Genomic DNA, 13,778 nt, shown 5'->3' with positions numbered 1-13,778 from the left:
TAGCACATTTAGTTGTCCTTGGCTCCACAGACATTCCATCTCTGTGAGGCAGGACCTCTGGGTTCTAGGCTGTGTCTGGGCCTTCAGTTCCTCCATGCTACCATGAAATAGGCAGGGCTGAAGGAGGAGAAGCCCCCTGGCTTCACACTAAATCAGGAGCCACTTTTCCTTGCATTCATTTTAGCCTGTTTTTCTATGCCAAAGTCCTTTAAGAACTGGGAAATGGAACCAAATTTAGTGGTGCACACCTTTAATCACACCATGCAGGAGGGGGGGTGCCTGAGTTTGGGGCTAGCCTGGTCTATACAGTGAGTTCCAGGATAGCCAGAGAGCTACATAATGAGACCCTGTCTTGAAAAACAAAACAAAGCAACAACAACAAAAAAAACTAGGTAATGGAATTTGTTGAAGATAGAGTTTCCATGACCAGCACCCCGCATCTTCTGCATGCCTTCATCTACCATGCACTAGAAGTCCATAATAGCTAGGCAGGGGCACCAGAGGCCCTGGTGGAAACAGCCAACTGTGGTGGGCACAGCAGCATTTAAGAGAACAGCATAAACCAGGTGGTGGTGGTGGCACACACCTTTAATCCCAGCACTCAGGAGGCGGAGGCAGACGGATCTCTGAGTTCCAGGCCAGCCTGGTCTATAGATTGAATTCTAGGACAGCCAGGGGTACACAGAGAAACCCTGTCTTGAGGGCTGGAGAGATGGCTCAGAGGTTAAGAGCATTGCCTGCTCTTCCAAAGGTCCCGAGTTCAATTCCCAGCAACCACACGGTGGCTCACAACCATCTGTAATGAGGTTTGGTACACTCTTCTGGCCTGCAGGCATACAGACAGAATATTGTATACATAATAAATAAATAAATATTTTTTAAAAAAAGGAAAGAACCCCTGTCTTGAAAAAAACCAAGAGAGAGAGATAACACGAACAGCATAAGCCCAGCTAAGTCAGTTACACAGTCAGTCTGATCATGTCTGGTCGAGCACCATTTATGTCTGGAGAGACATTGGCCAGGTTCATGCTCAGCCGTGGCACTGAACCTTTGTCTTCAAAGCCCCCTAGTGCCAAGAATCTAATTGGTACCACCTAGAAAGCAGGTAGTATCACCCCATCACTGCCCACAGAGAAGCTTGGCCTTCAGGATGCCTGACCAGGCGTTGCATAAGATGAGATTTCATGAACATTGGCCCACCAGGGGTCCCTGAGTCACTGGACCCCACTTCTTGTACTACCCACATCTTTTAGTCAGGTAATGGAAGCCTACCATTAAGGCCTTGCCACCAGCTTGTGGGTGTGTGGGTGCGTGCATGCGTGGGTGGCTATCCTGTGGAGAGATGGCAATAGTACCTGTTTAGAAAGCCTTGAAACAGGCCAAAGTCCATCCCCTCCACATGCACTTAGAACACATACAAATGTACATGCACACAGGTCATACTTGCCCCCCAGTCAGTTCTTCATCTCTTGTCCTTGCAGGACAGCTGTTCATCTAGGCTGGAGGAGGAAGCCCAAAGGGGCTAACCAAGGGGCCTTCCCTCACTCACCTAGAGCCTCACTGCTGTGTCCTTTTCTGCCCCACCCAGCTTTGGTGGAACTGTCCAGTGTTCCCAAGACTCCGACCTAACTGATAGCCTAGGAAGAGAAGCCCTGTGCCCATTCCTAAGAGGCTTTGTCATTCCTGAGCTGGGTAGTCATTGCCTCTGCTTATATTTTTAACATGAAAGAAATGCTTGTTTGCCATAGAAAATGCATAATGTATGAGAAAGTCTAGAGATCCCTCGGTCAAGGGATAATCCCTAAGAAACGTTGGTGTATTTTGTCTAGTGTCTTCTCTATTTGTCTTTGTTTGTTTGTTTGTTTGTTTTGTTTTGTTTTGTTTTGTTTTTCGAGACAGGGTTGCTCTGTGGTTTTTTGGAGCCTGTCCTGGAACTAGCTCTGTAGACCAGGCTGGTCTCAAACTCACAGAGATCCGCCTGCCTCTGCCTCCTGAGTGCTGGGATTAAAGGCGTGCGCCACCACCGCCCGGCTCTGTCTTTTACAGATCTGTATATGTACCTTTTTTTTTTAAGGCAAACTTACTCTGTCTTCAGGTTGACTTGGATCTCGTTGTATCCTATATCCTCCACTGGCCTTGGACCCACAATCCTCCTGCTTCAGCCTCCTATGTCTGTGGTTATATGCTTGTTATTTTTGCATTTCAAAGTTGTAAATCCATCACAAATACCAAAAGCATTTTCTTAGTTATTAAATCTTCCAAGACTGATAGGGGTAGCCACCCGAGTTCTGCCGCTGTGTGGTAGCCTCACCTGAAGATTTTTATTGTCTGTCTGTCTGTCTGCCTGCCTGTGTTTTTTGTTTTGTTTTGTTTTGTTTTTTTCGAGACAGGGTTTCTCTGTGGTTTTGGAGCCTGTCCTGGAACTAGCTCTTGTAGACCAGGCTGGTCTCGAACTCACACGAGATTCGCCTGCCTCTGCCTCCCAAGTGCTGGGACTAAAGGCGTGCGCCAGCACCGCCCGGCCTGCCTGCCTGTTTTTGAGTGAGTGTATGCCATGTGTCTGGGTGCCTATAGAGGCTGGAAGAAAACTGAAGTTGCAGGAATTGTGAGCTGCCTGGTACGGTGCTGGGAACAAACTTGGGTCTTCTGCAAGAGCAGCAAGCACTTTTAACCTCTGAACCATCTTTCCAGGACCCCCACTCCCACCACATTTTTAAAATATATTTTTTAGTTTATATGTCTGTGTATACCATGTGATTTGATTTTATTACAGAGAACACGGTGGGAAACTCCTAGGTTGCACATTTGTGCCTATATTTCCAGGTCTTGCTTTCAGAGGCCTCTGGGACTCCTCCTTTGGGGTCTGTCCTTATTGCAGGACTGAGGAGGTAGTGCCATAGTTTGTGGTATCTGTGGGAGTAAGTGATAAGGATGGGGCCCGCAGAGTGTAGACCCCTGGAACAATGACTATCTGCTGTGTGGCTGGAGCAAGTAAGGTCAGGAGTATCCAGGGACCTCTGGTTAGGCGTGGGCACAGAGGTTGTAAACATGCAGGTAGGACCCCAGCAGGGAAGGCATTTGCCTGTGCAAGGCCACCTTTTTTTTTTTTTTTTTTTTTTTTTTTTTGATTTTTCGAGACAAGGTTTCTCTGTAGTTTTAGTGCCTGTCCTGGAACTAGCTCTTGTAGACCAGGCTGGCCTTGAACTCACAGAGATCCGCCTGGCAAGGCCACTTTTGAAGGCACATTCCTGGGTCAGGAATTACAGCTTGCCAGGGGTGGGGAACACATATGAGCTAAGTCGTATTTGTCTGGGAAGCAGCACTCCTGGGCCAGCAAAAGGGGATGGTGTGCTAGGTAAAGTAGGCACCTGTCTGGCCCCATGGTATTCCTGTGGTCCTCCATTCCAAAAAATGAAAACAACTTCTCTATGGGAGGAGGGCTAAATTGTGAGCATCCAAACCAGCAGCTGGCCTAGGCTGGTGGGATGTTGTCCATTTTGCAGCGGGGAAGATCAGCAGCCAAACTGTCTAGAGAGGTGGGGCCCCAACAGAATGAACAGCCAAGAGAGACTCCTCTGTCTTTGTTCCTCCTACTTGACTCCTGCTGCTTGGATTCCTGTGTTGGTCCCAGTAGAGCCAGAGTTACTCCAGAGGTTTCATCACCATCTAGGACTGACAAACTGGGGTGTGCTTCTGGGATCAGTCTCCCTTTTCCTTGAAACCTGTGCTGAGATAAGGGACAGAGAGAAAACAACAGCCCTCTGCAGCCCAGCCTGGAAGTGTCTGTCCCTCCCTCTCCCTCCAGGGCCTGCTAATGGGGCATCAGGTGCAGAGCAGCTAGTTGTGATTAGCTGTTCAGCTCTGCAGCTCTGATGAGGCTATTTCCCTAATGAGCTTCTTTTTCCCTGTTTTCTCTATTATGTTTTCCTAACAGAAAAACATTCGCTAGCCAATATGGCTGCTTACTGTCATCCTGACTCAGGTGTAGGAATAGGAATTGTCCTACCCTTAACCCTAGGACCAACCTCTAGGGTTCTGGTAGTGAGACCCTCTGGCCTGGGCTTACAGCTCTGTCTACACGGGGCCCAGATGGGTGCTGACAAGGTGGAGATGCTGTCTGTACTGAGACCTGGCTGGCCTGCCTCTGTCTTTAGGGTGTATTGTCTGCCCCTTTTGGATTTGAATTCCCACCTGGGAGGCCTTGGCCTGGAGAAGCCTCGGGCCTTGCCACAGGCCTGTCTAACCTGCCACGTCCTTCCAGTCCCGGTCTGCTCAGCCGTGGGCAGGTTCCAACATCTAAAAATAGCCCTGGAGGAGACTCAAGTCTGGGGCCTGAGCAGGGAGATGAGTCTGAAAGGCAGCTACAACCCCACCCCCAGGCCCTGTTATTGGTGGGTGGAGACACCCCACCGAGGAGACCTCCTCAGCCCCTACAGTGGCACACACCAGCCTGCCAGGCTGACTGCTAGACGCAGCCCAGAAGCCCAGCTGTATTAAACATCAACTGCTCAAATATCCTGCCTGGGAGGTTGTCAGGTCTGGTCTGCTGGGTGCCCCTATGTCCTGCAAGGGGGGTTGGGGATAATGTTGGTTTGTGCCTGCTGAAGCTTGGGTTAGGTTCTAGAGTGTTGAGCCTGAAGGAAGCAAGATATGTGTGTGGAGGCCCTGCATCAACCCTGTCCCAGACATCCCCTTTGATTAGAAAACAAAAGGCCTTTCTGTGGAGAAGACTGAACAGGGAGCCCCATGGGGGAGGTTACCCTGAGCCTGGCTGGAGAATCTTAGAGGGGAGGCTGTGTGGACACTCCCACCCCTCCCAGGCTGTGAGCTGCTATGAGGGGACAGCATGGCCCTGGGGGTGGTGCACAAGCTCCCCGGCCCCACCTACCCTTGATACAGAGCCGTAGCTTTGCTGCTGTGGCCACTGCGGTTAATGCATGGTCAGAGCCCTGGGAAAGAGGGCCGCTGCCTCTGACCAGTGACTCCCACTAAGGCCTTACCCTTTCAGGTGGGCAAGGCAGCTTGTGGGTGAGGTTCGAGTGGTTCTCGTTAGAATTCTTTTGCCCTGGAGCTTACCTTACATCCTAGCCCCGTGTGTCTGCTCAAGAGTTAGCTCAGTAGTCAGACTAAGTTACCTAGTCCTACTCAGGGAGGATGCCTGCTGCCTTTCCAGGCTACATTCTCTGCCTCCAGAGCCTGGAATGATGGGGATCCTACGATCAGGTCGCTCTCTTGTTGAGCAGAACTTTGTGGGGCAGGGGGGCTCAGAGGTGTCCACAGGAACAACACAGGAGACCTAACATGGGGCCTCTGGTCTTGCTGTGCCCGGGACTCCAGTGCAGGCTGGCCCCTTGCTCACTGGCATTGCCTCTAGAGCCAGGCCTTTTACCCTTCCTGTCCCTTCTTGTCATCTATGTGTGACCATACACACACCCTACTCTGTGGAATCAACTGGGTCACTCAGCTGTCTTTTTTCTTTTTTTTTTCTTCATTTTTTTTGGTTTTTCGAGTCAGCTGTCTTTTTTTTTTTAAGATTTATTTATTTATTATGTATACAACATTCTGCCTCGATGTATGCCCGCACGCCAGAAGAGGGCGCCAGATCTCATTACAGATGGTTGTGAGCCACCATGTGGTTGCTGGGAATTGAACTCAGGACCTCTGGAAGAGCAGCCAGTGCTCTTAACCTCTGAGCCATCTCTCCAGCCCCTGTCTTTTTTCAAGGCCCAGAACCAGACAGCTCTAAACAAAACCTCTAGGGGTCTGGTAATTCTCTCCCAAGCATTGTATTTCACTCCCAAAGGGGGTACATAGGGAATGAGAAGCAATGGTTCCAAGCCCACCCTTACAGAGCCCCACCGCTACCTTTGTGTGTCTTGCCTGCCTCTTAGGGTAGTCTTCTGTGGACCTGAGGTGGATCAGGGACCAGTGGTATAATCAGCTATTTGTTCCCAGGTGGTGGTACCTACTCGAGTGGGACAGGGCTACGTATATGAGGCTTCCCAGACAGAGCAGGACGAGTATGACAGCCCACGCCACCTGCTAGCTCCAGGTCCTCAGGACATCTATGATGTGCCTCCTGTTCGAGGACTGCTTCCCAGCCAGTATGGCCAGGAGGTAAGTGCTGGGGATCAGAGGCATGGGAGAGACAGGACCTGAGCCTTGCTGTGGGTACTGCATTTTCTCAGCCTAGCTAGGGTAGCCCAAGTACTCAAGGTAGGTTTCTGGGGACTTGCACTCTTCCCATTAAACCAGATGTCCCTGACACTTGTATCATTGCCCCTTCTTTTGTGCCCTCCAGGTATATGACACACCTCCCATGGCAGTAAAGGGCCCCAATGGCAGAGACCCATTGTTGGATGTGTATGATGTACCTCCGAGTGTGGAGAAAAACCTGCCACCATCCAGTCATCATTCGGTAAGGAGTCCGCAAATGCTGGGGTCTTGGAGGCTTCTAAAGGTGCTGAAAGGCATGGACAGGTGTGTGCATTGGGCTTGGGACTGCTCTCTGCAGACCCTGGCTCTGTCATTACTTGCTCTGGGGACAGATATAGAAACTGAATGCCCAGGCTGTAGAGATGGTTCTGCGGTTAAGGCATTGGCTGTTCTTGCTGAGGACCCAGGGTCCATTCTTAGCATCCGTACAGTGTTTGGCAGTCCCAGGTGACCCAGCATCTCTTTCTGACCTCTTGGCACAAAGCATGCATGTGGTGCACAGACATTTATGCAGACAAAATATCCATACACATAAAAAAAGTAAGTAAATTAATTTAAAAAAACTAAATGCCCTTCTGAGCCTCAGAAAATGGCCCATTGCCAGATCCACTCATTATGCATGCTCTGAGATGTATCAGCAAGGAGGCAACCAAATCCATCTTCTAAACAGGACACTTGGAGTGTAAAAGGGGACTGATGATCATATAGACTTTTTAAAAGAGACAACAGGAATCTAACATTCAAAGCCCAGCCAAATGCTTGATACAGAGTAGAAAGTCTACCAATGACAGCAACATCGTGTGATTGTGGTGGGATGAGACAGGCAGCATTGGCAGTATGGTAGCTAGTCTCTCCTACATGTCTGCAGTTAGGAATTGCACGCCGAGGGCCCACTACCCAGCCTCCAAATAAGTCACTAATGAAGGCTTATTCTTAGTTATGAGTGCCCAAGCTGAGCTTGGCTTTTTTTTTTTTTTTTTTGCCGGCTTTTCTTAACTTATGTTATCCTGACCACCTTTTGCCTCTGGGCTTTTATCTTTCTCTATTTCTGTATACCTTTCCTTACTTCTTTCTCTGTGGTTTGCTGTGTAGCTGGGTGGCTGGCCCCTGATGTCTTCCCCTGCCTCGTTTCTCCTTCTACTTATACTGCCAGCCACGCCCGTCCTTTCTCCATCTCGTTATTGGCTGTCATCTCTTTATTAGGACCATCAGGTGTTTTAGACAGGCACAGTAACACAGCTTCACAGAATGCAGAGTAAACTAAAGTCACACACCTGAAAAATATATTGCTCAACAGTTCCCCATCTTATAGATGACTAGCCAGGCACAGAGAATGAGTCAGCTAGCCCCAGGGCTAGGCTCTTGGCATAGTCATCACAGTTAAGAATCATGCCGGGTGTGTACACCAGCTGGGTCCTGCCTTGAGCTCCAGGACGGGTCAGATAATCCGGACAAAAGCCTTAACCACCGGGGCTGGAGAGATGGCTCAGAGGTTAAGAGCATTGTCTGCTCTTCCAAAGGTCCTGAGTTCAATTCCCAGCAACCACATGGTGGCTCACAACCATCTGTAATGGGGTCTGGTGCCCTCTTCTGGCCTGCAGGCATACACACAGACAGATTATTGTATACATAATAAATAAATAAATATTAAAAAAAAAAAAAAAAAGCCTTAACCACCACTTGTCCCCTAGGTGTATGATGTTCCTCCTTCCGTGAGCAAGGATGTGCCCGATGGGCCACTGCGAGAGGAGACGTATGATGTACCTCCTGCCTTCGCCAAGCCCAAGCCCTTTGACCCAACTCGGCACCCGCTTATCCTCGCTGCACCTCCTCCAGACTCCCCACCAGCTGAGGATGTGTATGACGTGCCACCCCCTGCTCCTGACCTCTATGATGTGCCCCCTGGTTTGAGGCGGCCTGGCCCTGGAACATTATACGATGTACCTCGTGAGCGGGTGCTCCCTCCTGAGGTGGCTGATGGGAGTGTAATTGATGATGGGGTGTATGCTGTGCCCCCACCAACGGAACGAGAGGCCCCAGCAGATGGCAAGCGTCTGTCGGCCTCTAGCACAGGCAGCACACGCAGCAGCCAATCGGCATCTTCCTTGGAGGTAATGGTGCCAGGCCGAGAGCCCCTGGAGCTGGAGGTTGCTGTGGAGTCCCTGGCTCGCCTGCAGCAGGGTGTGAGCACCACTGTAGCCCACCTTCTGGACCTGGTGGGCAGTGCCAATGGGCCTGGGGGCTGGCGTAGCACCTCTGAGCCTCAGGAACCTCCCGTGCAGGACCTGAAAGCCGCAGTGGCTGCAGTTCATGGGGCAGTACATGAGCTCCTGGAATTTGCCCGCAGTGCTGTAAGCAATGCCACTCACACTTCTGACCGCACCTTGCATGCCAAGCTTAGCCGGCAGCTACAGAAGATGGAGGATGTGTACCAGACACTGGTGGTCCATGGTCAGGTGCTTGACAGTGGCCGGGGAAGCCCAGGATTCACCCTTGAAGACCTGGACCGCCTGGTGGCCTGCTCACGGGCCGTGCCCGAGGATGCCAAGCAGCTAGCCTCCTTTTTGCATGGCAATGCCTCGCTGCTCTTCAGACGGACCAAAGCCCCTGGCCCAGGACCTGAGGGAGGCAGCTCCCTGCATCCCAACCCCACTGATAAAGCCAGTAGCATCCAGTCACGCCCTCTGCCTTCACCCCCCAAGTTCACCTCTCAGGACTCTCCAGATGGGCAGTATGAGAACAGTGAAGGGGGCTGGATGGAGGATTATGACTATGTCCACCTGCAGGTGGGTGCTCACCCTGCTCAGGCCCAAGACTCTGACCCTGCCACTGTTGTTGCAGGGACCCTGATGTCCCCCTTGCCCTCTCACCCCACACAGATCTTGTGGTCAAAGGAGATTCGGGTTCCAAGAATGGTCGCTGGTGTTTCCTAGTGCCCTCCCTGTATTTTGTCCTATTAGATTGATGGTCAACTTCACTGTGTCCTTGGGGCTTGAAGTACCAATCAAGATGGCTCCAGAACACCATGGGGATGGGCTTCCCTAGTGGACATGGATATGGCTCCATTTTTTGTAGAGACGATCTGGGGAGGCAGATGCTGGTGGCAGAGGGCTTAGGACAAGGGGATGGGGAGATGGAAGGGGAGTGAGTCTATTTCATTTGGATTTCATTCTTGGTATGACGGCCATTCCAAGAGGGCCATGGCCATGTGGAGTAAGTGCCCCTCTGCAAGGCTCCCTTTCTGGGCCAAGCCCCCTCTGATAGGGGCCTGGTGTTTTGTTTTGTTTTCTAAGGAGCTTTGTCTTCCTGGCCTGGTGTACCTACACTGCCACCTGGTGGCTCCCTGGCCCTTGCACCCATGGGACCTGCTGGTGCTTCTGTCCCAGAAGACACTTCTCAGTCCAGGTCTTGTCTTTTCCTCCAGGGGAAGGAGGAGTTTGAGAAGACCCAGAAGGAGCTGCTAGAAAAGGGCAACATAATGCGGCAGGGAAAAGGCCAGCTGGAGCTGCAGCAGGTGAGGCCCCGGTAGAGTCGGCATCCAGCATGCGGCCAGTTCATCTGACATGACAGTCTCGCTGTGCTGCCCAGCCTTGTCTTGAGCTCTGCCTGAGCTCAGCTGATTTCCCCACTGCAGCCTCCTGAGAAGCTGGGACCGCAGCAGTTGTCTGCCATGCTTGAGACATCACATACATGAAGTGACTGTCAGAGTCATGGGTACATTGTAGCCAGCCCAGAAGAGTGTGGGATAGAGAGCCTGGCAGCCAAAGGCATCCCAGAAGCCCCCCAGGCGGCTCCACAAGCTGTTCCCTGTGCCTGTTGAGATGAGCAGTCACTGTCTGTCTGCAGCGCTCCTCAGCCTTAAACACTGTCCACAACCCCTTCTCATAGGCCCGGAATGTCATTCTTGAGACTGAATACATTGTATCCAGTTTTCCTTGTAAATAACAGTTCAAAACTCGGCCGGGCGGTGGTGGCGGCACGCCTTTAATCCCAGCACTTGGGAGGCAGAGGCAGGCGGATCTCTGTGAGTTCGAGACCAGCCTGGTCTACAAGAGCTAGTTCCAGGACAGGCTCCAAAACCACAGAGAAACCCTGTCTCGAAAAACCAAAAAAAAAAAAAAAAAAGAATAACAGTTCAGCCAGTTTTCTTCATATGTTAAGTCATTTTTCTGGGTAACAAAGTATATTTGAAAAACACTAAAGTCATTAAATTTTGATTGTGAAGATAATAACATGAAGTAAATATGAAAACTTCTTTCACTATCCTCTCTCTGGGTGTAAAGAAGGAACGCAGGGCTACTCACTGGTTACCTTGATACCAAGTGGGGCAAATGAGTAGTGTATGAGCAGCGTAGGAAGTGTGTAGCACATAAAAAGTGAAAAGAAATACATATTGATAATTAAAATAAGCCAGGCATACTCCTGTAATCCTAGCACTCAGGAGGCAGAGGCAGAAGGATCGTACCAGCCAGGATATGTGGCAAAACGCCCCTCCCCAATAACAGTAGTTAATATAGAAATACGTGTGTAGCCATGGGGTGCCATTGTTTCAAGAAGCTGGTGTGCACACTGTCTTTCCTGTGTACTTCCCAGCATGTCCCCAGCCACTCATGCTGTCACTGACTCGGGTGGTTTGCTCTCGTGTGAGCAGTGCCCTGAGGGGTACAGATGTTTGCACACGTCTGTCAGCCGAGAACCTAACCTTGTCCTGCCTTCCACAGCTGAAACAGTTTGAGCGACTGGAGCAGGAGGTGTCTCGCCCCATAGACCATGACCTGGCCAACTGGACAGCGGCCCAGCCCCTGGTGCCAGGGCGGACGGGGGGCCTGGGGCCGTCGGACCGACAGCTGCTGCTCTTCTACTTGGAGCAGTGCGAGGCCAACCTGACCACACTGACAGATGCGGTGGACGCCTTCTTCACTGCAGTGGCCACCAATCAGCCCCCCAAGATCTTTGTGGCACACAGCAAGTTTGTCATCCTCAGCGCACATAAGCTGGTGTTCATTGGGGACACGCTGTCACGGCAGGCAAAGGCAGCTGATGTGCGCAGCCAGGTGACCCACTACAGCAACCTGCTGTGTGACCTCCTGCGTGGCATCGTGGCCACCACCAAGGCCGCTGCCTTGCAATATCCATCGCCCTCTGCTGCCCAGGACATGGTAGACAGGGTCAAGGAACTGGGCCACAGCACACAGCAGTTCCGCCGGGTCCTGGGCCAGCTGGCTGCTGCCTGAGAGCAGAGCAGGGTGTGGGGGCTGGGGAGTGGGCAGCCGTGGTCTGACTCTCCAAGCATCTGTCTTGAAAGTGGATACCTGTTTGGGGACAGGTAACCCCAGCTCTGCCTTGGGCCTGGTGCCCTCAACTGTCCAGGGATTTGTACATATTTATAACAAGGCAGGATGTGGGATGCCTCCTCAGAGGAGCTGAGGAGCTGGATGAGAGTGCACAGACACATGGCCCCCACCCACAGGGGTCCCTGTGACAGGCAAGTACAGTGTGGTGTGCACCTCTGCGCCAAGAAAAAACCTAAAGAACTATTTTTCGCTATTGGTTTTTCAAATCATTTGACTAATAGTCTACATTTAATAAAATCTTAAAAATGAGAAGCCGCCTGCAAAGATGCTTGAGACTGCCTCGCTGTGGGGAGGTGGACGTACCCTTGAACCCCCAAAGTGACCGACCAGACATGGTGAAGAAGATTCTGGGAGGGTTAAAATAATGGTGGGCCCAGGGGCCTGGGGGAAGGCAGGAGGGCTGGGGTAGATAAGGTGGCAGTGTCTTTGTGCCAAGTGGAACGTGTTCTAGACTCAGGGCTTGAGGCCCAGAGCAGTAAGGTACCTGCTGGGTCTTCTGTACCCCAAGGAGAAAGCTCACAAGCAGAGGCACTGCACAGAACAGCCTCACAGAACTCGTCTCGGGCACCCGTGAATTTTTCCTTGAATTAAACAAGGACTTGGCCTTCAAGCTAAGAAGACAAAGGCCCAGAACAGGCCTTGTCCCGGGTGGCTGCTCTCTGGACTTTCAGCAGCTTCTGGCCCAGAGAGAAGACAAGAGCATGTGTTTGGCACTCTGGTGGTGGTCTCAGCTTTGACCACTGTGAATGTGGGCCTCAGTTTCCCTGCCTCTATATAAAGAAGGGTTAGTACTATATGAACCACCACCAAGGAACCCCACTGAGGGCACATAACCTCCTACGCCATAGTCACCCAGGAGAGCAAAAGTGGAGAGGCAAGGGTAGGTACTTGCTGTTTTTATTTGGATTTTACTTGGATGCAGGGATGGGAGGGGTTCAGCTTCTAGAACCTTCCAAACCTGGACCTAATAGGCCAGAAAGGCAGTAGGGTGCTGCCCTAGAGCACGATGCCCACTAGGGGCCTATCGGAGTAGCCTGCATAGAGGGTACAGGACTTGTTTCCAAAGCTTGTGTGTGCCTCAACTTAGAAGGAGTTGGGAGTGTGGGTACAGCTTGGTATTACTCATTACTGAGATCTCGGTTCAGTGGTAACTCATCTCTTAACTTTTAAGTTTCCCTCTGCGATCAGGGCACACCCAGTGCCTGCCCCCAGCACCCCCCTGCCCCCAGCACCCTGAGCAGAGGCTCCCAGGCTTGTTGGCAGCAGCCCAGTCTGCACTGATAAGGACTGAGGTTCAGTAGAGGAAGCCGGCATAGCTGGGAGCTGGGGAGTGCCCAAGGTCTCAACAGGGCCCTGAGTAGAGTGGAGAGAACACCCTATCCGTGTTTGTACAGACTCATGTTGGTGATCTCACTCCACAGAACTTGCAGGCAGGTGTTGGACACAAAGGGCAGAGCCAGCTAATGCTCCTTGTGTGAGGTCTTGGCCTCAGAGGCAGGGAGGTGTTGGGGTCACAGACTGTCATCCTCCCGGCTCACCAAAAACAGCTGTGGGTCCTTAAAAACATCTGTGCAACGGCTGCGTCAGGTTCTATCCTAGGCAAGGGCTGGCTGGCCTCGAGCAGAGCTGTCACTGGTTCTGCCCTCCCTGGCCCTCTGGAGTACATGGGTAGATGTCTCTAAGAGAGATAGAGGGGGACCTACTGTCTTCAGTGGTGTGTACTTTCTGGAAGCTCCCGTCAGTAATGTGAGGCAGGATCCATGGTGAGTTGAAGCCTGGACGGCACAACTTCAGATTCTGTAGAACAGAATCAGGCTTGCTTGTGCTAACAGGAAGGTGTACAGGGACCAGACTCCTTGACCACCCAGCCAGAAGACTCCCAGCTAAGGGCTGGGTGGCGCTGATACACTTCTTTAATCAGAGCGATTTGAATTCAAGGGCAGCCTGGTCTACAGAGTGAGATCCAAGTCAGCCAGGGTGCTACACAGAGAAACCCTGTCTCAACAAAACAAAGATTCCCATCTGAGACCATAGGACAGCACAGTCCCACCCCTCAAGAGCTAAAGACATGACCCTAGAGACCCACGGGCCATACTGCAGGCTTCCTGTGTGGTTGACACCTGTGCTTTTCTTCAGGGCCCTGTTTTTAGCTGTCTCCATTGGTATTTAATAGGTTTTGTAATTTTTATTTATTTGTAGGGTGGAGAG

At 51.5% G+C, this 13,778-nt stretch overlaps 1 protein-coding gene across 4 annotated transcripts in view; it reads left to right on the top strand.

The window, feature by feature from the left end:
- Bcar1 (BCAR1 scaffold protein, Cas family member) overlaps window positions 1–12,277 on the top strand; it is a 38,295-nt gene extending 26,018 nt beyond the window's left edge. For 3 of the 4 annotated variants that reach the window (XM_057753844.1, XM_057753841.1, XM_057753843.1), the window contains exons 3-7: window positions 5,956–6,117; window positions 6,302–6,418; window positions 7,908–9,002; window positions 9,641–9,730; window positions 10,938–12,276. In XM_057753844.1, coding sequence (XP_057609827.1) covers window positions 5,956–6,117; window positions 6,302–6,418; window positions 7,908–9,002; window positions 9,641–9,730; window positions 10,938–11,450 — 1,977 coding nt within the window. In that variant the 3' untranslated portion in view covers window positions 11,451–12,276. Of the gene's footprint in view, window positions 1–5,955; window positions 6,118–6,301; window positions 6,419–7,907; window positions 9,003–9,640; window positions 9,731–10,937 lie in introns of all 4 variants that reach the window. The other variant, XM_057753842.1, reaches the window with a different exon arrangement.
- The last annotated feature ends 1,501 nt before the right edge of the window (window positions 12,278–13,778 follow it).

This window comes from Chionomys nivalis, chromosome 21 (assembly GCF_950005125.1).
Source record: "Chionomys nivalis chromosome 21, mChiNiv1.1, whole genome shotgun sequence".
Lineage (NCBI taxonomy): Eukaryota > Metazoa > Chordata > Mammalia > Rodentia > Cricetidae > Chionomys > Chionomys nivalis.
This window is presented reverse-complemented; position numbering and strand designations above follow the sequence as displayed.